The sequence below is a fragment of the Artemia franciscana genome, unplaced genomic scaffold (genome assembly GCF_032884065.1).
Source record: "Artemia franciscana unplaced genomic scaffold, ASM3288406v1 PGA_scaffold_89, whole genome shotgun sequence".
Lineage (NCBI taxonomy): Eukaryota > Metazoa > Arthropoda > Branchiopoda > Anostraca > Artemiidae > Artemia > Artemia franciscana.
In genome coordinates, this window is record NW_027062717.1 from 115138 (window position 1) to 139231 (window position 24094).

General features: G+C 34.3%; 1 protein-coding gene across 1 annotated transcript in view; it reads left to right on the forward strand.

The window, feature by feature from the left end:
- The first annotated feature begins 503 nt into the window (after window positions 1–503).
- LOC136042236 (cuticlin-4-like) overlaps window positions 504–24094 on the forward strand; it is a 67028-nt gene continuing 43437 nt past the window's right edge. Inside the window, exons 1-2 of the mRNA XM_065727173.1 lie at window positions 504–558; window positions 21232–21397. Coding sequence (XP_065583245.1) covers window positions 519–558; window positions 21232–21397 — 206 coding nt within the window. The 5' untranslated portion in view covers window positions 504–518. The remainder of the gene's footprint in view (window positions 559–21231; window positions 21398–24094) is intronic.

Here is a 24094-nt window from a genome sequence, read left to right on the forward strand (position 1 = left end):
CCCCCCTGTCTTCTCCAAATATTTTGAAAAATAGTTTTTTCTTTCATAAATTTGTGTTATATGACGCGCACAGATTTGTGATGTGATATATTCTTAGGCTTTTAGCTTTTGAGGAATAAACTTAACGTATTTTATAAATTTGGAATCAGGATAAAAAGTGAATTCTTTTGATATGTGTATTATTATCAATATTCCGTTTATTAGAGTGACGATTTTAATTGGATCGATTTGCCTCTTACTTAAAATTAGTTGTCACGAATAGTTTTTGTCCTGGGGCGACAGCTTCAAGCCAATTTTCCTAGAATATTGGAAGAAGATTCCATTAAAAAGGAAATCAAAAGTTCAACTTACCTTTACAAAAAGTAAAAAAAAAGAAAATACAAAACTACAGTTTTGGCTCATATGGAGCCAAAAAGTCATGGAGTGAAAATTCTCTCGCGGTAGCAATTGCAGGAAACAGTTCTGTTTTCGCTCGGAGAAATTCACTCTTTTGTGAACAGTTCAATTTTGGACGTACAATGAAGATTAGTACAGGAATGCTGATTTTTTCTTTGGCTGGTAGGTTTTTGTTTTATTTTGGTAGGGGAGCCAGTAAATAACCGACTCAAACTCAAAAGGAGCAGAAATTAACATTAGTAGGGCTCAAAACTCATATGCCCTTCCGAGACCAGGACATAATTTGTACTTTGCTAACAAAAAGTAATGTTTTTCGCTTTTATAACTTTAAGAAATCAAATATTATAAACATCTTGAGGAATAAATATCAGCATATGTGTATTAAAGTGACAGTGCACATTCACTTGTATTTTTCTGAGTAAAGTGGAAATTATGTTCTAGCCTTAGGAAGGCATAGGGGGTTTTGAGCCCTACTCATGTTATTTTCTGCTTGTTTTGAGTTTGACTTGGTCATTTATTGTAATTTATGTTCGTTTTGGGTTTCATTTTTACTCTTCTTTGAAAAACTTAATTTGCAGAAAAAGCTTTTTTTATTGATTGAACATACGGAATGAATACGCTTATTGCTGGTTGCATACTTATTTGCCGTAAAATTAACTTAAAGAAAAGAGTCACATATGGAAAACTCATTTTTCTTAACTGAACCCACTACTTGATGCTTTTTTATGATCTTCTCAATTATATTAATAAAGTTTAAAGCCCTTTAACCTCTCACCTGAACTTTTTGTCCGACTCGCCAAAACTTAAGTTTTCTGCCCCCCCCCCGCGCTCCTCGAACAACAAACCTTTGACCTATTGTGACAGATAATTGGTAGTTTTGGGGAACAGACAAATATAAATGGTTAGAAAACATACCAAACAATTGTAAATGATTTTGATGGTCTTGTTTCATTTTGCTTGAGTCCTATTCACGAGATTAATTCAGTATGCACTTTACAAATAGGCTGCAACAGACGCCATGGCTTGCGTTTTGTATTGTTACGCGATTACATTTTATTTAAGCATGATTATATTTTATTTTATTATAATTTTTTTGTGTTTTGTTGGTATTAGAATTTTATAAAAGGCAAACTTTGGCGTAAACAGCAAGGTATTAAAGATGGTCAGCCCCCTTCATATACATAATAATTTCGATCATTTCTAGTTTAAAGTTTGCCGCTTATTTTGAGTTGAAAAAACTTATTTTTTTATTTAATGTGATTGTTTTTTTTTAATTATGCCGGAAAATTTACCTTCCCCTGCAACCGAAAAAATTTTTACTTGGAAAGATCTTCTCATGTAACTCCTTCCTTAAAAATAACAAGTTTTTAACTGAAAGTAAGGAGAGACATTAAAACTTGAAACGGACAGAGATTATTACACATATAAAAAAGGCTCTCCCCTCCTCAATGCCCCACTCTTTTCGCTAAAGGTTTTTATTGTTTTAAAAAGTAGAGCTGTGAGTATACTGCAACTAGTATACTGCTACTAAAATAGTATACTGCGACGACAAATAACTAATAGTTTGACTATAATAACTAACAGTGTAACTAAGTAGTGCTCCTAAAAAGGTTCTAACCTTTTTTTTAAGTAATCACTTAAAAAACATGGATTGAAAGAAGGCCAATAATTAAGTTTATTATTTTGTCGAGCCGGTACACACGGGTCTCTGAATTCTCAGTTTAAACCAGTGGAATGGCATCATTTTTTTTTTTCTAATATTGACTTAGAAAGTGTAGAAAAAAAAAATAAAATTCAGGGAATTTGAGTTAACCTTGGAAACAGAATACACCTACAATTTACTTAAGAATTTCTCAACTTTTTAATCTCAAACAGTCACAAATATAGTTATGTTTCAAACCGTTCGTGGTAACGATATTTATGCTGATTTTAAATATGTAAGTTTCAACAAATATTGTCTTACCCACCAAAAGTTTCGATCCTGAGAAAATTTGCCTCATTTCCAAAAAAGGGGAAACAGCACCGAAGAGTCAGTGAATCTTAATGAAAATTAAATAAACAAACACGCTTTTTTAACTGCAAGTAATTTCGTAACGTATGTTGATTTTTGAGGTACGTATGTTTATTACTAACAAAAATGTTCATACAAAAAATAAAAAAATCTAGTTGCATTTTTAAATAACCAAACATTATTCGGATAGGAAAGGGGTTGTCCCCTCCGCAACGCCCCGCTCTTTACGCTTAAGTTTGACTTTGTCACAACTCCACTTTTTAAAACAATAAAAACTTTAGTGTAAAGAGCGAGGCGTTATGGAGGGGACAACCCCTTTCATATTCGAATAAGTTCTGCTCGTTTTATGTTTTAATATCGCTACTTACTTGCAGTTTAAAAAAAAAAACTTGTTGTTTCATTTAATTTTTTAACGTTTTGGAATTAATGCATGTTTAGATTCTGGCTCACCGCATATGAATAATTAAAATGAAATTTGTATACTATTTTTTTTTTCTAAATGGGTTTCTCATAGTTTTGATCGGATGATTTTGATAAGAAAATGGGGGTGGGTGAGGAAGCCTAGTTGCCCTCCAATTTTTGGTTCCTTAAAAATGCAACTAGATTTTTTAAATTTTTGTACGGATGTTTTTGTTAGTAATAAACATACTTACCTTAAAAATCAACTTACGCAACTAACTTCCATATTTGTGTGTTTTTATTACGTATATGAGGGGGTATGTTCACTCGTATATACCTTGCTCTTTACAGTAAAGCTTGAATTTTATTCAAAACCTTTAAGAATGACTCCTGAATCACAAAGGTCGTAGAATAAATAGCTGACATTACTAAAAAATACCTTAGCGAAAAGAGCAAGGTATTGTGGAGGCGACAGACAAACCCTGTTAAATACGTATTTTCGTTTTAAGTTTTGATGCTACTCATTACTTCCAGGTGAAAATTTTTTATTTATTTATTTTCTCATTTTTTTAATAATTTTAGAAAATCCTGCATCGCCTTCAAGGACATTTTCTTCTCTCATGATAAATTCCTCAATGGAGAAATCATCCCGCGTAACCGCCCCCCGCCCCGATCAACTTCCACACCAACGTTAAAAAGTTCCCCTGAAAACGTCTGTACACTTCATAATAACCATTAATATATATAAACAATGATCAAAGTTTGTAACTTGTAGCTCTCCGCTGGGTACTGTGGGGGATTAAGTGGTTCCTAAAGACATAGAAATTAGTTTTTCGACAAAGTTGAACGAACGGCTATCAAGCAGTTCATCGTGGTAACGAACTGTAGTAAGGAGCGACCCGGCTCAATAGTAACCATAACTAAAAAAAATGGAATTTTGATACCAATAGCTACATCAAAAGAATCGCATTTTATTGCGGATTTTAAATATATAAGTTTCATCAAGTTTAGTCTAACCCATCAAAAGTTACGAGCCTGAGAAAATTTGCGTTATTTTATAAAATAGGGGGAAACACCCCTTAAAAGTCATAGAATCTTAACGAAAGTCACACCCTCAGATTCAGCGTATCAGAGAACCCTACTGTAGAAGTTTCAAGCTCCTATCTACAAAAATGTGGAATTTTGCATTTTTTGCCAGAAGGCAGATCACGGATGCGTGTTTATTTTTATTTTTATTTATTTTTTATTTTTTTTCCAGGGATGATCGTATCGACCCAGTTGTCCTAGAATGTTGCAAGAGGGCTCATTCTAACGGAAATTCTAGTTCTAGTGCCCTGTTTAAGTGACCAAAAAAATTGGAGGGCACCTAGGTCCCCTCCCACGATAATTGTTTTCCCAAAGTCAACGGATCAAAATTCTGAGATAGCCATTTTATTCAGCGTAGTCGAAAAACCTTATAACTATGTCTTTGGGGACGACTTACTCCCCCACAGTCCCCTTGGGAGGGGCAACAAGTTACAAACTTTGACCAGTGCTTACATATAGTAATGGTTATTGAGAAGTGTAGGATTTTTCCTACAGGAGGAGTTTTTTGGTTGGGGGAGGGGTTGAGAAGAGGGGGATATGCTGGGGGAACTTTCCATCGAGAATTTGTCATGGGAGAAGAAAATTTCCATGAAGGGAGAGGAGGATTTACTAGCATTATTTAAAAAAAAAAAACAATTAAAAAATAAATATGAAAAAGTTTTTTCACCTGGAAGTAAGGAACAGCATTGAAACTTAAAACAAACATAAATTATTACCCATATGAGGGGCTCACCTCCTTCTAATACCTCGCTCTTTACGCTAAAGTATTTTTAGTAATTTCAACTATTTATTCTACGGCTTTTGTGATTCAGGGGTCATTCTTAATGAATTGGGACAAAATTTAAGCTTTAGTGTAAAAAGCGAGGTACTGACGAGGGGGAGAACCCCCTCATATATGTAATAAAAACATGAGAATACAAAAGTTCTTTACGTAAGCTAATTTTTAAGTTACGTAAATCTCTTACTAATAAAAAGATTCGTAAAAAATTAAAAGTTCTAGTTGCCTTTTTAATTAACCAAAAAATCGGAGGGCAACTAGGCTTCCTTCCCCGCTCATTTTTTCTCAAAATCATTCGATCAAAATTATGAGAAAGCCACTCAGCCAAAAAAAAAAAAAAAAAAAAAAAAAAAAAAAAAAAAAAAAAAAAAAAAAAAAAAAAAAAAAAAAAAAAAAAAAAAAAAAAAAAAAAATGCAAATTTCGTTTTGATTATTCCTCTGCGGAGAGCCAAAATCATGCATTGATTCAAAAACGTTCAGAAGTTAAATAAAAAAACAAGTTTTTTTTAACTGAAAGTAAGGAGCGACATTAAAACTTAAAATGAACAGAAATTATTTCGTATATGAAAGAGGCTGCTTCCTCATCAACGCCCCGCTCTTTACGCTAAAGTTTTTTACTGTTTTATAAAGAAGAATTGAGAGAAAGAGTCAAACTTTAGCGTAAAGAGCGGGGCGTTGATGAGGAAGCAGCCTCTTTCATATACGAAGTAATTTCTGCTCGTTTTAAGTTTTAATGTCGCTCCTTACTCTCAGTAAAAAAACTTGTTTTTTTTTCATTTAATCTCAAAACTTAGATCCAGTGACTTTGAGGAAAAAATGTACGTGGGAGGGGGCCTAAGTGCCCTTCAATATTTTTGATCTCTTAAAAAGGGCGCTAGAACTTCCGTTAGAATGAGCCCTCTCGCAATATTCTTGGACTCTGATACAATCACTCCTGGGAACAAAATAAAATAAACAGGCATCCGTGATCTGTCTTCTGGCAAAAAATACTGAGTTCCATATCTTTGTAGATAGGACCTTTAAACTTTAATAGAAGGGTTTTCTGATGTGGTGAATATTATGGTGGGATTTTCGTTAAGATTTTATAACTTTTAGGGCGCCGTTTCTTCTATTTTCTAAAATAAGGCAAATTTTCTTAGGCTCGTAACTTTTGATGGGTAACACTAAACTTGATGAAATTCATGTATTTAAAATCAGCATTAAAATGTGATTCTTTTGAGGTAGCTATTGGTATCAAAATTCCGTTTTTTAGAGTTTCGGTTACTATTGAGCCGTGTCGCTCCTTACTACAGTTCCTTACCAAGAATTGTTTGATCACACTGTCAGATTCAGTGTATCAGAGGTTACTATTGAGCCGTGTCGCTCCTTACTACAGTTCCTTACCAAGAATTGTTTGATCACACTGTCAGATTCAGTGTATCAGAGAGCCCTACTGTAAAGACTTCAAGCTTCTATCTGCTAAAATGTAAAATTTTGTGTTTTTTGCCAGAAGAAAGATCACGGATGCGTGTTTTGTGTGTTTGCTTCTTTTTTTTATTCTTTTTCCTTTTCCCAGGGGTGATCACATCGACCCAGTTGTCCTAGAATGTCTTGAGAGGGCCCATCCGAAAGAAAATTTTAAATTACAGTACCCTTTTTATGTGTCGAAAAAATAGTAGGGCAAATAGGCCCTCTCCCATGCTCAATTTTCCCAAAGTCACCAGATCAAATTTTTGAAATAGTCATTTTGATCAGCATAGCCAAAAAAGTTAATAAATATATGTCTGAGGATCACTTAATCCCTCACAGTCCCCTTGGAAAGGGGGCAAATTATGAACTTTGCCCATTGTTTATATATAATATTGGTTATCGGGAAGTATACAGTTGTTTTCAGCAGGATTAATTCGATGGGGAGGAGGGGGGTTGGGGTCTGGTGCTACGCAGGAGGATCCTTCTATGAAAAAAAATTTCATGGGGGGTGATAATTTCCATGAGAGGGGTGCTTGATTTGCCATCATTATTAAAAAAAAAACAAGAAATAAAAGAAAATTCAACTGAAAGTAAGGAGCAAGATTTAAATTAAAATAAAAAGATATTATTACGTATATGAGGGGTTTTGCCCCTTTTCAATCCCTTCTCTTTACGCTAAAGTATTTTTAGTAATTTCAAAAAAGCTATTTATTCTAATTAAATGACCTTTGTGAATCAGGGGTCATTCTTAAGGAATTGAGCAGAGATTCAAACTTCAGCGTAAAGAGCAATGTATTGAAGAGGGGGCGAATCCCCTCTGAACATAATAAAAATATACAAATATAGAAGTTGGTTGCATAAGTTAAAACGTAAGTTACGCAGATTTATTACTAATAAAAACGCTCGTAAAAAAAACTAAAAGTTCAAGTGGCCTTCATAGATAACCAAACAAATTGAAGGGTAACTAGGCCTCTTCTTCCTTCCCTATTTTCGTGAGATAACAGCTTTAGCAATTCTGGTTAAAACGAGTCCTATAATTAATCATTTAATAAAAATAAATTTCTTAGAAGTGAGTGAGTCACCACAAATAAGATTCTCATTGTTTGGAATGTGCCTGACATGTGAGTTTCTTTTCCTGTCAAACAAGAAACAAAAATGCTATATTAGTAGCTATTGGGTGATGTCATATGGTAATTAAACCAGATGCTCAAGTTAGCAGTATCTCAAGTTAGAAATTTGAAAATGTCAAAAACTATATTCTTACTTGAACTTAACAAGAATTTACTCTTATTAATTAAAAAAAAAACAAGTTTTTTAACTGAAAGTAAGGAGCGACATTAAGACTTAAAACTCAACGCCCTGCTCTTTATGCTAAAGTTTGACTCTTTCTCTCAACTCTACTTTTTAAAACAGCAAAAAACCATAGCGTAAAGAGTGAAACGTTGAGGAGAGAGCAGCTCTGGCACGTACGCAGGGGGGGGGGGGGGTTCGGGACCACCACCCCCCCCCCGAAATTTTGTGAAATGTTTAATTTTCCCATGGTTTCTTGGGATTTCTGGCAAAAATAGGACATTTATTAAGAATCTAGATTCATATGTGAAGCCTTTTTTGGGGGATTTTACAGCATGCAATTATCCGGTCAAGTCACTGCCCAATTATTAATCCATTTTCTGTCAAAATTTTTACCCTTTTTGAAGTAATTAGCAATTTTACTGTTATTTTTTTGAGAGTTTGCTTTCCACAGTAAAATAGAATTATTCTTGATATTAGGGCGTTTATCCCCCCTTTTCAGGATAAAAGTACAGCTTTTAATGGATCAATTTTGGAAACTATCATTTTTCATTAAAATCTACGTTTTTGCAATTGAAGAACTACCCCCCGCAGCACCCATATTGCACTGTTAACCCTAAAATTTCTCTTTCATTGGGATATAATAGATTAATCACTGGTTCTAAATCGCAATTAACATAACCTGAGCCTAAGAAAACTTTTGAGGCTTCAGTCTTCTTCCCCCCATCTGCTACAATACTACAGTTTAAATTTAATCTGTATTTTCCGATATACGTGCTTTTTGCATTACTGAATAAAAAAGTGCTACTTTATATCTGCTGTTTCGGAGGTTTTTGCCCCCCCCCCGAAAAAAATTCATGCGTACGTGCCTGGAGCAGTCTCTTTCATATACGAAGTAATTTCTGTTCGTTTTAAGTTTTAATGTCGCTCCTTACTTTCAGTTAAAAAATTTGTTTTTTTTTATATTTAATTTCTGAACGTTTTTGAATTAATGCATGTTTTGATTTTGGCTCTCCGCAGATAAATAATTAAAACAAAATTTGCATATATTTTATTTTTTTGGCTAAATCGATTTCTCATAATTTTGATCGAATGATTTTTCGAAAAAAGGAGCGGGGGAGGAGGCCTAGTTGCCCTCTAATTTTTTAGCTACTTAAGAAGACAACTAGAACTTTTAATTTTTTATAAACGTTTTTATTAGTAAAAGAAATGCGTAACTTACGAATTAGCTTACGTAACAAACTTCTGTATTTGCTTGTTTTTATTATGTATATGAGGGGGTTCACCCCCTCGTTAGTACCTCACTCTTTACACTAAATCTTAAATTTTGTCCTAAGTCTTTAAGAATGACCCCTGAATCACAAAGGCCGTGGAATAAATAGTTGAAATTACTAAAAATACTTTGGCGTAAAGAGCGGAGTATTAGGAGGAGGTGAGCCCCTTTTATGCGTAATAATTTCTGTTCGTTTTAAGTTTTAATGCTGATCCTTGCTTTCAATTGAAAAAACTTTTTTATACTTATTTTTTCATTTTCTTTTATTAGATAATGCTAGAAAATCCTGTGCTCTCCTCATGAAAATTTTATTCCCCCATGACAAATTTCTCCTTGGAAAGTTCCCACATCATATCCCCCGCATTTCAACCCCTCCCCCCTCCAACCAAAAAATCCCCCTGAAAACTTCTATACACTTCCCAATAACCATTACTTTATGTAAGCACTGGTCAAAATTTTTAACATGTAGCCCTTCCCACGGGGACTGCGGCTGAATAAATCGTCCCCAAAGGCATTGTTATGAGGTTTTTCAACTATGTTGAATAAAATGGATATCTCAGAATTTTAATCCGGTGACTTTGGAAAAATAATTAGCTTGGGAGGGGGCCTATGTGCTCTCCAATTTTTGGTCACTTAAAAAGGTCACTAAAACTTTTCATTTTTGTTTAAATGAGCCCTCTCCCAACATTATAGGACCAATGGGTCGACACGATCACCCCTGGAAAAAAACAAAAACAAACTAGACCTACGTTGCCTGAGCAACGTGAAGTGTTGCGGCAACTTTTGTCTGGCTTCGCCGAATAAAGTGTTGCGAGAGCAACACTTTGGTTTTGTTTCTTTGCTATCGGTTAAACGCTGAAGTTGTCAGCCTATCGAAGCTTTTAAAACGTTATGTTTAAAGAAGAACGCGATCAGTAATCACATGATCAAAGGCTATTCCTTAGCGTTGAAAAAACAACAATAACAAAAGAATATCGAAAGAAGGGACTAGATTGACTTTGCAGCCAGTTGAACTTTATCTTTTTCAATCGTAGACATCGTGACGGATCAAGACTTGGAACAATATCTTATATAATCTAGTTGGTATTATAAAGCTATCCGTAACTTTTCAGGATCAAAATACCATAGATGACACTCTATTAATTATTACGAAACTGCCTCGTTGTTCTACGTTATCGTTTGTACCCATTACGTAAACACTTAATTCTAGGTTACAGTGAGTATGGGTAGGCTAGACCAACTAGCAAAAGTTACAAACCCCTCTTCACTAAAGATGATTGTAGCCTAACAGACGATTATTACTTAAAAGTCCCCTACATATCATACTACTGGAACCAACTCGGTCTTACCATCAAATACACTAGAAACAAATAATAGGTACACCAAATAGCAAAATTTGCAAACCCCCTCCCTGGCGAAGATGATTATGAGCTAACAGCCGACCTTCCCTTACAAGTCTCCTACATGTCTCACGATTGGTATCGGCTTATTTTTGGTTTCAGTGTGTATCCTACTACTGAAATTGTCAAACCCTTGAAACTTTCAAACTAGTATATCTCATGACTAGGAATTTTTGCACCAAAAAATGGATGACATATTTTGATCAGCTCATCAAGAGCTGTCGATTGCCGTCGAAAAAAAAAATTCTATCTGTCTTAGTTCAAAAGTTGATTTTTTTTTTTTGCCGTAGGCCAACTTTCTAACGTCACCACTTAGAAAGGAGCAAAGGATGCGCTCCAATTTCTTTAGCAATGACAGAACTTTCAAAGTTTAAGAGGTACATGTGATAACATTTCTCTACCTCAATCCCAAGTCCGGAAAAACAAATGATAAACCCAGCCAAAATCACGGCAGCACTTTCGGACCCGTTGGAAAATGCCGCTTTTTTGCTTCTGTAAATTTTTCTATTTATCACTCAAAGAAGATATATTGGCTGTGGGGCCGGGTAACTACCGCATATATTTAACACTTATAGATTTTGGTCCATCTTCAATTTCAAAGTGGTGCCTGCCTGCTTGCCTGCTAGAACAGAGCTTTACACTCGAAAGCAGAAACATGGTTTGATTAAACGAAAGCTTTGCTGCACAAATTCAGACACTCCTCTCTTACATAGGCTACATAACTTCACTTCACTTCGCACACCATAGGCTCTGGCTCGTGGACAAGCAAAAATCATCCTTTTTTGCCCCAGGCAAGAGTTCCGCGGAGCTTTCCAAAAAGTAATGCCATATTCATCAATCCGGCCTGAGGTCCACGCTTTCCGTAAAAACTGCACAGGTTAGACCCTTACCAGTTTCCAGGAATAAGCCGACATCGGCGGCATAGAAAAAAAAAGGACAAAACCAAAGTGTTAATCTCGCAACACAATAAACACGATCCGTGATCTGCCATCTGGCAAAAAGTAAAAAATTCCACATTTTTGTAGATAGGAGCTTGAAACTTCTACTCCAGGGTTCTCTGATACGCTGAATATGATGGTGTGATTTTCGTTGAAGATTCTATGACTTTTGAGGGGGTTTTTTCCCTCTTTTCTTAAATAATGCGAATTTTCTCACGGTCTTAACTTTTGATGAGTAAAACTAAACTTGATTAAACCTATATATTTAAAATCAGCATTAAAATCCAATTTTTTTATGTAGCTATTGGCATCAAAATTCCATTTTTTAGAATTTTGGTTACTATCGAGCCGGGTCGCTCCTTACCACAGTTCGTTACCACGAAGTGTCTGAAATATGGTTTAAAATTTATTTTCTCGTGGGTATTGTTGGGAAGTTTTTCCAGAAAGCAGACTTACCAAAGGTTTTTTCGAGGGATAACTTTTTTTTTGCTTTTTATAGTTAGCAAAACAACCCTTTGATTAAGACTAGTAATAATATTTTTATTTCGAATAAAAAATTTGAGCTATGGCTCCGAATCAGATTAGCATGAATCGTCAAAAGATTCCTTATTTATATTAAATAATAAAAAAAAACAAGTTTTTTTAACAGAAAGTAAGGAGCGACATTAAAACTCAAAACGAACAGAAATTACTTCGTATATGAAAGGGGCTGCTTCCTCATCAACGCCGCGTTCTTTACGCTAAAGTTTGACTCTTTCTCTTAACTCTACTTTTTTTTAAACAGTAAAAAACTTTGGCGTAAAGAGCGGGGCGTTGATATGGAAGCAGCCCCTTTCATGTACGATGTAATTTCTGTTTGTTTTAAGTTTTAATGTCGCTCCTTACTTTCCATTAAAAAAAAACTTGTGTTTTCTATATTTAATTTCTGAATGTTTTTGAATCAATGCATGTTTTGATTTTGGCTCTTCGCAAAATATTTAAAACGAAATCTGCATATTTTTTTTTTGGCTAAATGGCTTTCTCATAATTTTGAATATATTTAAGATCAGCATTAAAATCCAATTTTTTTATGTAGCTATTGGTATCAAAATTCCGTTTTTTAGAGTTTTGGTTACTATTGAGCCGGGTCGCTCCTTACTACAGTTCGTTACCACGAAGTGTCTGAAATATGGTTTAAAATTTATTTTCTTGTAGGTATTGTTGGGAAGTTTTTCCAGAAGGCAAACTTACCAAAGGTTTTTTCGAGGGATAACTTTTTTTTTGCTTTTTATATTTAGAAAAACAATCCTTTGATTAAGACTAGTAATAATATTTTTATTTCAAATAAAAAATTTGAGCTATGGCTCCGAATCAGATTACCATGAATCGTCAAAAGATTCCTTATTTATATTAAATATAAAAAAACAAGTTTTTTTAACAGAAAGTAAGGAGCGACATTAAAACTCAAAACGAACAGAAATTACTTCGTATATGAAAGGGGCTGCTTCCTCATCAACGCCCCGTTCTTTACGCTAAAGTTTGACTCTTTCTCTTAACTCTATTTTTTTTTTAAACAGTAAAATTCTGAAAAATTAGAAAAAATGAGGTATTTTTAACTTACGAACGGGTGATCGGATCAATGAAATTTGATATTTAGAAGGACATCGTGTCTCAGAGCTCTTACTGTAAATCCTGAGCAGATCTGGTGACATTGGGGGGGAGGTGAGTTGGAGGGGGAAGCCTAAAACTTGGAAAACTCTTAGAGTGCAGGGATCGGGATGAAACTTTGTGGGAAAAATAAGCACAAGTACTAGATACATGATTGACGTAACCGGAACGGATCCGCTCTCATTGGGGTAGTTGGAGGGGAGGGGGTAATTCTGAAGAATTAGAAAAAATGAAGTATTTTTAACTTACGAACGGGTTATTGGATCTCAATTAAATTTGATATCTAGAAGGATATCGTGTCTCAGAGCTCTTTTTTAAATCCCGACCGGATCTGGTGACGTGGGGGGGATTTTGGAGGGGGAAACCTAAAACTTGGAAAACACTTAGAGTGGAGGGATCGGGATGAAACTTGGTGGTAAAAATAAGCACAAGTCCTAGATACATGATTGATATAACAAGAATGGATTCGCTCTCTTTGTAGTAGTTGGGGGGGGGGTAGCTATGAAAAAATAGAAAAAATGAGGTATTTTTAACTTACGAACGGGTGATCGGATCTCAATGAAATTTGATATTTAGAAGGATATCGTGTCTCAAAGCTCTTATTTTCAGTCCTGACTGGATCTTGTGACATTGGGGGGATTTTGGAGTGGGGGAACCTAAAATCATAGAAAACGTTTAGATTCGAGGGATCGGGATGAAACATGGTGGGAAAAATAAGAAGTCTTAGATACGTGATTTATACAATTGGAACGGATCCGCTCTATTGGGGGGAGGGATTTAATTTTGAAAAATAGAAAAAATGACGTATTTTTAACTTACGAAGGAGTGATCAGATCTTCATGAAACTTCATATTTAGAAGTGACTCAGATCTCTTATTTTAAATCTCAACCGGATCCAGCGTAATTGGGAGGGGGGCAGTTGAGGGGAACTGGAAATCTAAGAAAATACTTAAAGCGGTGATATCAGGATGAAACTGGATGGGAAGAATAAAAGCCTGTCTAAGACACGTGACTGACATAATCGGACCGAATCTGCTGTCTTTTGTGGAGTTGGGGGGGGGATTTTGAAAATTGAGGTATTTGTAACTTACGAAAGGGTGACCAGATCTTAATGAAATTTGATATTTAGAAGGGTCTTGCGCTTTAAAGCTCTAATTTTAAATTCCGACCAGACCCTTTTACTTTCGGGGGGAGTTGGAGGGGAAACCGGAATTCTTGGACAACGTGAAAATTGGGGTATTTTTATTTTACGAATAGGTGATCGGATCTTAATGAAATTTGATATTTAGACGGAATTCATGTCTCAGAGCTCTTATTTCAAATCCCGACCAGATCTTTTGACATTGGGGGAGTTGGAGGGGGAAATCTTGGAAAACACTTGGAGTGGAGAATCGGGATGAAGCTTAGTGGATAGAATAAGCAAATGTCCTTGATACGTGATTGACGGAATCGTACTGGATTTGCTCTCTTTGGTTGAGTTGGGGGGAGGTGTTCAGTGATTTGGCAAGTTTGGCGCTTCTGGACGTGCTAGGACGATGAAAATGGGTAGGCGTGTCAGGGAGCTGCACAAATTGACTTGATAAAGTAGTTTTTCCAGATTCGACCATCTGGGGGCTAAAGGGAGTGGAAAAATTAGAAGAAATTAGGTATTTATAAATTACGAGTGGGTAATCGGATCTTAGTGAATTTTGATATTTAGAAGGACATCGTGACTCAGAGCTCTTATTTTAAATCCTGACCGGCATTTACCCGACCTGGCCTGACCTCTTATTTTCCTTTTAAATCAATCTATTGATTCAAAGAATTTTGCTAGAGCTCATACCATATGATCTCTTGGCTCTTAGCTCTTCTTGCCTCGTCACAAGTGCCATATGAGCTCTTAGCTCTTGTTTTAAATAATGCTGGAAAATGCAGCACTCCCTTCATGTAAATTCTCTTCCCCTTGAAATTTTATCCATAGAAAGATCTCCCCGCTTAAATCTCAACGCCGACCCCCCTCTCACCAGAATAAATCCACCCTGAAAATGTCTCTATACTTCCAAATAACCAATACTACATGCAAGCAATGGGCAAAGTTCATAACTTGCAACCTTTCCCCCGAGGACTGTGGGGGATTCAGTCGTCTTCAAAGACACAGTTATTAGATTTTTCGACTATGTTTAAGAAAATGGCTATCTTAAAATTTTTATCCGGTGATTTCTGGAAAATTTGAGCGTGGGAGGGGGCCTAGTTGCCCCATAATTGGCTGGACACATAAAAAAGGCACTATAACTTTTAATGTCCATTCTAATAGGCCTTTTCGGAATATTCTAGGACAACTGAATTGATTTGATCCCCCCGGAAAAAAAAATAAAACAAAAAACACATAAACAAGCATCCGTGATCTTTCTTCTGACAAAAAAAAATACATTTAATAGATAGGTGCTTGAAACGTCTCCAGTTGGGTTTTCTGATACGCTGAATCTGATGGTGTGATTTTCATTAAGATTCTATGACTTTCAATGGTTATTTCCCCTTTTTTTTCAGAAGTGAGGCACATTTTCCTAGGCTAGTAGCATTTGAAGGGTAAGACTAAGCTTGATGAAACTTACATATTTAAAATCAGCATAAAAATTGTTACCACGAACTCTTTGAAACATGACTATATTATATGACTGTTTGGATTTGAGAAGGTGAGAAATTCTGAAGTAATATTGGAAGTTGCACTCCTTTTCCAGGGCTAAGTCAAATGTTGTGAATTTTGACATTTTCTACATTTCATTAGTTAATTAAAAAAAAAAAAAATCGATGCCATTCCACTTTTTAAACTGAGGATTTCATGAAGATACGACAAACGAGTTTTGATGCAGCAATACTATTTGAAAAAGTATAAAAATTACAAAAAACTTCAGAAACGTTTATTTTGTTGAGTTTCTTTGCCAGCCGCCATTTTGCTTCAGTGGAATCCTCCTCTGGACATGGATCTTACGCAGACGAAGAGGCTTTCAAACATTCAGTATTCCCCTTGGTCTTGTAGTGCTGTTCAATCTCGGTTTCAAAATACTCCTGGTGTTCGTTGGGGATGAACTTCAGGATATACTTGACATCTTTGATTTTCGCTACAGGTAGATCAATCTTTTTGCCACTAAGTTTGAGCAAAACAAGACATTCAACAACATAGATAGCCAAAGTGTTGGGACACTTTTTAACCGAAGTACATTCTGGTAATATAGTAGCCATTTGTGAGTCTCCAGAGAAGGAGGTTTTGAACCAAACTCTCTTAGCGTTATCGTGACAGAACTCAAGTTGTTTTACCTTTGAATACGGTACCAACGTATGCTGGCTTTCGAAAGTCAAAGAACTTTGACTGGGTCATTTGCAGGACATTAAAAGGATGTATCTTTCTTGCTTTCAGCTTCAACTTTCAACTTTCTCACCAGATCTAGTGGGGAAAACAAATCAATGTGCTTTAGGCCCCGTTCAAATTTTGAAAACCTTAGTTAGGACCAAACCGCCCTCAGGGGACGTAACATTTATGCACTATTACTGCTACTATTGTTCCTATTACTACCACTACTACTTTGAAGCTACACATATGAAGGTGAAAAGTCGACAGAATATTTAGGGGGAATTTGAACTAATTCAAATCACACTAAGAGCACGCAGATTGTCAAAAGGATGTATCTGAAAAACTGATTTGGTTTTTATGTTGAAACTTTGGAGAATACTTAAAGGGGAAGATCTGTGGTAAAACGGTAATGTATGCATATTAACCTAACACTTATACTACTGCTACTTTTACTTTTGCTACTAATGCTACTAAACTAATCCAATTGCATCAACTTGTAAGGCTTAGAGTATTAAGCTGAAAAGCGTGTCAAAAGGGTATAAAAAGTGCACATCAACAATATTTTTGGAACGGTTTAACGTGTCAAGGTGAAACTTTTGAGAATCATGAAAGTGATGTTCAACTGACCAAACAGCAATATGCATATGTCCTACCGCTATTAATACTGCTGCTGCTACTGCTACTACTACTACTAATAAAATACTAACACTACAACTACTTCTATTGCCACCGAAACTTGATGAAAAAATTTAAGTGTTCAAAAATTTTAAGTGTTAAAATTAAGCTGACAGTGCACATTCATTTCATTTTTTTGCTTTAAAATACAAATTATGTTCTGGCCTTCATTGGGTTTTTGAGTTTGACTCAGTTATTCATTGTGATTTTTGTTCTTTTTTGGGTTTCATTTATTTACTGATGCTGATCTGTGGTAGTTTTACGCTTGGCAGATTATTTTATTTTAGTTGGGTTCTTTTTTTATTTAATGGAGTTCTTTTCTTTTCTCTGAAAAACTCATTTTGTGGATATAGATTTAAAATTAATGTTTCTAAAAAAAATGCACTGGCTTCAACCAATAACGAGGATGACATTTATTTTGTAAGAAAATAAAAGTCTTATGCACAAAATCTGATTGCAGAATGGTTTTGATGATGGAAGTTACAATCAGGATTGAGTATGGGAAAAAAGTGGACTAGTAGGATTTATAGTGGTTCTAGAAAAGTGGACTAGTAGAGTATTATAAATCTAGTGGTTTCTAGTGATTTCTAGTCTATAATCTAGTGATTTATGTGCTGATTTAGTAATTATTTTTCAAGAATCTAGTGATCTTTTTTACCGTATGTTAGCCCTGTCCTAAAGTAATAGCAACAATCTATTTACTTTGTCCAATCTATTTACTTTGTCCATTTACTTCATTTAATTACTGCTAATTACTGTAAGGAGCGACCCGGCTCAATAGTAAACAAAACTCTTAAAAAATGGACTTTTGATGCAAAAAGATACATCAAAAGAATCAGATTTTCATTTTGATTCTAAATATATAAGTTTCATAAAATTTAGTCTTTGTCATCAAAAGTTACAAGCCTGAGAAAATTTGCCTCATTTTGGAAAATAGGCGGAAACGCCTCCTAAAAGTCATAGAATCATAACAAAAATCACATCATTGAATTCGGCGTATCAGAGAACCCTACTGTAGAAGTTTCAAGCTTCTATCTACAAAAATGTGGAATTTCGTATTTTATTTTTTTTTTGCCAGAAAACAAATCACGGGTGCGTGTTTATTTGTTTTTTTGTATTTGTTTTGTTTTTTTTCCCAGGGGTCATCGTATTGACCAAGTGGTCCTAGAATGTCGCAAGAGGGCTCATTCTAACGGAAATGAAAATTTATATTGCCCTTTTTAAGTGACTAAAATTTGGAGGGCACCTAGGCCCCCTCCCACGCTCACTTTTTTCCTAAGTTCAACGGATCAAAATTTTAAGATAGCCATTTTGTTCCACTTAGTCGAAAACCATAATCACTATGTCTTTAGGAATGAGTTTCTCCCCCTCAATCCCTGGGGTACGGACTGCAAGTTACAAACTTTGACCAGTGTTTACGTACAGTAATGGTTATTGGGAAGTATTCAGACGTTTTCAGGGGGATTTTTTTTTGGTTTAGAGGGTGGGGTTAAGGGGAAGGGGCTACTTGGAAGGATATTTCCTTGAAGGAATGAGTCACGGGGGGCGCAGGATTTTCTAACATTACTGTAAAAAAAACAATGAAAAAATAAACCTGAAAACGTTTTTTCAATTGAAAGTAAGGAGTAGCATTGAAACTTAAAACGAACAGAGATTATTACGCATCTGAGGGGTTCTAAAAAACACTTTAGCATAAAGAGCGAGGTATTTAGGAGAAGATTAATACCTCGCTCTTTATGCTAAAGTATTTTTTGTAATTTCAACTATTTATTATACGGCCTTTCTAATTCAGGGGTCATTCTTAAAGAATTAGGACTAAACTTACGATTTAGTGTAAAGAGCGAGGTATTAACGAGGGTAAAAACCCCCTCTTATACATAATAAAATAATAAGAATATAAAAGCGTGTTACGTAAGTTAATTCTAAGTTACGTATATTTTATACTAATAAAAAAGTTCGTTAAAAATTAGAAGTTCTAGTTGCCTTTTTAAGTAACCGAAAAATTGGAGGGAAACTATGCGTCCTTCCCCACCCCTTTATCTTTCAAAATCGTCTGATCAAAACTAAGAAAAAGTCATTCAGCCAAAAAAAGAATTAATATACAAATTTTATTTTAATAATTTATGTGCGGAGAGCCAAAATCAAACATGCATTAATTCAAACACTTTCAGAAGTTAAATAAAAAAAAAATAGTTTTTCTAACTGAAAGTAAGGAGCGACATTAAAACTCAAGCCGAACAGAAATTACTCCGTATATGAAATGGGTTGTCCCCTCCGCAATCCCTCGCTCTTTACGCTAAAGTTTGACTCTTTGCCACAATTCTACTTTTAAAAACAATTAAAAGCTCTAGCGTAAAGAGCGAGGGATTGCGAAGGAGACAACCCATTTCATATACGGAGTACTTTCTGTTCGTTTCAAGTTTTAATGTCGCTCCTTACTTTAAATTAAAAAAACTAGTTTTTTTTTATTTAATTGTCGTTATACATGCATTGTCACTGACAGAAATAAAACAGTGTTAAATCGGAAAAATTAGAAAAAATGAAGTATTTTTAACTTATGAACGGATGATCGGATCCTAATGAAATTCGATGTTTGGAAGGATATCGTGTCTCAGAGCTATTGTTTGAAATCCTGACTGGATCTGGTGATATTGGGGAGAACGGGTGGGGGGGACCAAAAATCTTGGAAAACGCTTAGAGTGTAGGGATCGGGATGAAACTTGGTGGGGAAAATAAGCACAGGTCCTAGATACGTGATTGACATAGCCGAAACAGATCCGCTTTCTTTGGGAGAGTTGGGAGGGGGGGTTAATTCTGAAAAATTAGGAAAAATGAGGTATTTTTACTTATGAAGGAGTGATTGGATCTTAATGAAATTTGGTGTTTGGAAGGATATCGTGTCTCAGAGCTCTTATCATAAGTCCCGACCGGGTCCAGTGACATTGGGAGGAGTTGGGGGGACCTAAAATCTTGGAAAACGCTTAGAGTGGAGGGATCGGGACGAAAATTGGTGGGAAAAATAAGCAGAAGTCCTAGATATGTAATTGACATCACTGGAATGGATCTGCTCTCTTTGGGGGAGTTAGGGGGAGGGTTAATTCTGAAAAAATGGAATAAATGAGGTATTTTTAACTTACGAAGAAGTGATCGGATCTTAATGAAATTTCATATTTAGTAGGACCTCGTAACTCAGATATCTCATTTTAAATCCCGACTGGATCCAATGTCATTGGGGCGAGGGGGGAACCGGAAATCTTGGAAAAGGCTTAAAGCGGAAAGATCAGGATGAAACATCGTGGGAAGAATAAGCCCAAGTGCAAGATTCGTGACTGACATAATCGGACCAGATCCACTTTCTTTGGTGGAGATGGGGGGGGGGGGTGTAGTTTGGAAAAATTAGAAAAAATGAGGTATTTGTAACTTACGAACGGGTAATCATATTTTATTGAAATTTGATATTTAGATGGATATGGTGCTTTAAAGCTGTTATATCAAATTCTCACCAGATCCGGTGACATTGGGGTGGGTTGGAGGGGAAACCGGAAATCTTGGAAAACGTGAAAATTGAGGTATCTTTATCTTACGAATGGGTGATAGGATGCTAATGAAAATTGATATATAGAAAGATCTTATGTTTCAGATGCTCCATTTTAAATTCTAATCGGATCCACGGACTTAGGGGGTTGGAGGGGGAAACAGAAATCTTGGAAACCGAAAATCTTGGAAAATGCTGAGAGTGGAGAGATCGGGATGAAACTTGGTGAGAAGAATAAGCACAAGTCCGACATACGTGATTGACATAGACAGACTGAATCCACTCTCTTTGGGGGACCCGAGGGTTGTTTTTTTTGGAAAAGTTAGAAAAATTGAGGTATTTGTAACTTAAGAACGGATGACTGGATCTTAATGAAATTTGATATTTAGAAGGAAATCAGGTCTCAGAGCTCTTATTTTAAATCCTGACCGGACCTGTTGACATTAGGGGGAGTAGGATGGGAAAATCGGAAATCTTGGAAATGCTTATAGACTTACTTTACTCTCATATTGGAATCCTTCAGTAAAGAAAAAAAAAATATATTAACTTTTAGACATGAAATACTCCCAATCATATTTGAAAAAAAAAAATGGTGAAGTGGAGCGGAAAGGTTTTTTTAAATTTAAACACGTACACAGAGAAGAAAAATATAAACTGGAGTTATATGCAAACAAGAAGTTCTACTTGTTATTCCTTCGAAAAATTAAAATTGAAAGGAATCTTCAAGATGAAATGAGAAAGGAAGATTTTTTTTTCTTTAATCTATAATGGAAAAAGTTAGCATTATATGGACATCTTTATGCTGAACATAACTCCTATAATGACAGCAAACCTACCAAGAAGAAAAATACCGCTTAAATTTTGTCAAATTAAGTTGATATATTTTCTTTTTTGCTCTAATGTTATTCCCCTCTTCTCAAAATCACTGGCTAAATTATAACTTTGGGGAATAGGACATCAATAAAGGAAAATTTTAACTGCAGACTCCCAGGCACAAAATAAATCTTAACTTCTTTTTTTTTCAAGGTTTAAGTAGACCAGAAGTTTTAGAGATAGAGCAAAACACAACAGCAAAAGCAGTGACGAACCTCGAGGGTGTTGCCTTCAACTCCACAACCATTGAGATTAAGTATGAGATACCCACACTCTATCTTGGTCTCAAAGGATACACAGAAATACTTTACAGACGCATGTAAGTAGTCATTAAGTTTTGATGAGAATAAAATTTACCGTATTTATTTTTCAAAGTGCACTTGGATGAAACGAGCTTAACATTGTGGATGATATCTTAAAGGAGATTGAAACCAGGGTTCCCATCTGGTGAAAAACACTAGGTTCTAATGATTTTTTGGTTGACTTAGTGATCTTCTTCAATAATTTAGTGATTTTTGAGCTGATTTAGTGATTAGTATTGTTAAGACAACAGGAAAATCATTAGAAATAGTGATAAATTACTAGGAGTGGCAACCCTGATTGAAATAGCTCTATTTTGATAATATTACTAATAACCTTTTTGTGTGTATTTGTGGGAGAGATACATAGAGACAAAGAGACACACCAAAAGACAGACAGAGAGATTAATAATATAAAATACAACGTCAATCTAACACCCAATCCAAGAATTTCAAAACTAAAAACACAAAAATGGTTATATCTACTTTTTTCTTAGCGTGCGTTTTTCAACTTCACATTTAAAATGTCGGAATCAGCCGTTGAACATATGTAACGCACGACACTACATCCAATTTCGACTGAATTCTGATGTATAAAAGAAAATGGATAAAATTGAACGATACCGCAGGTGTAGGTTAAATGATAAGTTAATTAATAAAGAGCTTACGCAAGGATGATATTTCTTTGTTTTTAAACAATATGAAATTAGCTATATTATGAAAAACCCATTTGTGTGTGTGAGAGAGAGAATATATATATATATATATATATATATATATATATATATATATATATATATATATATATATATATATATATATATATATATATATATATATATATATATATATATATATATATATATATATATATATATATATATATATATATATATATATATATATATATATATATATTATATATATATACATATATATATATATATATATATATATATATATATATTATATATATATATATATATATATATATATATATATATATATATATATATATATATATATATATATATATATATATTATATATATATATATATATATATATATATATATATATATATATATATATATATATATATATATATATATATATATATATATATATATATATATTGTCACGAGAGATTTTTTACAATCATATTCATCTTAAAGATTGTAAATGTTTGACAACTAACTACACTGCAAACTACACTAACTGTGTAAGACAACTACACTGTTTTTAAGCTGTTTTGTCGAATATTTTTTAGCTTTTTTTGTTAATTTTTCACCTAGGTTTTCTTACGCTTCAAAATTATGAATCACTTAGGAGTATACCTTATTTTTGGTCAATGTTGCCAAGCTGCGCTGTGAAAGTTAATAATCGAAATTAATTTGCTAAATTTCTCATTTAACTTTCCATTGTCGTTCTTCCTAAGACGACTACACATTCTTAAGTTGTTTTGTACCACATTTTTTAGCTTATTTTTTGCTGATTTTTCATTTACGTTTTTTCTTACGCTTCAAAATTATGAATTACTTAGGAGTTTACTACATTTTTGTCAATGTTGCCATACTGACCATTGCAAGTAAATAATCGAAATTAATTTGTTAAATTTCTAATTTAACTTTCCGTTGTCAACTACACCAATCCTAAGACAACTACACCTTCTTAGGGTGTTTTGTCGAATATTTTTTTAGCTTATTTTTCGCTGATTTTTCACTTACGTTTTTTTTTACGCTTCAAAATTATGAATTGCTTAGGAGTATGCCACATTTTTGTCAATCTTGCCATACTGACCATTGAAAGTAAATACTCGAAATTAATTTGTTAAATTTCCAATTTAACTTTCCGTTGTAATTCTCCCTTAGACAACTACACTTTCTTAAGCTGTTTTGACCAATATTTTTTTAGCTGAATTTTTGCTGATTTTCCACTTACACTTTTTCTTACGCTTCAAAATTATGAATTACTTAGGAGTATACAAAATTTTGTCAATGCTGCCACACTGACCTGTGAAAGTAAATAATTGAGATTAATTTGTTAAATTTCTAATTTAACTTTCCGTTGTAGTTCTCCCTAAGACAACTACACCTTCTTAAGGTGTTTTGTCGAATATTTTTTAGCTTATTTTTTTGCTGATTTTTCACTTACGTTTTTTCAAAATGTAAAAACGTAAAACTTACGCTTCAGAATTATGAATTACTTGGAGTGTGCCACATTTTTGTCAATGTTGCCACACTGACCAATAAAAGTAAACAATCGAAATTAATTTGTTAAATTTCTAATTTAACTTTCTGCTATAGTTCTCCCTATGACAACCACACCTTCTTAAGCTATTTTGTCCAATATTTTTTTAGCTTATTTTTTGCTGATATTTCACTTACGTTTTTTCTTACGCTTCAAAATCGTGAAGTGCTTAAGAGCACACTACATTTTCGTCAATGTTAGGACACTGAACCGTGAAAGTAAATAATCAAAATCAATTAGTTAAATTTCTAATTTAACTTTCCGTTGTAGTTGGAAAGACAACCTAGACAACTACACCTTTTTAAGCTGATTGCTTATTTTTTGCTGATTTTTCACTAATATTTTTTTTTACGCTTCAAAGGTATCAAGTTCTTAGGAGCGTACCACATTTTCGTTTATGTTGCAACACTGAACCGTGAAAGTAAATAATCAAAATTAATTAGTTAATTTTTGTCGGGCTTTTCGTTT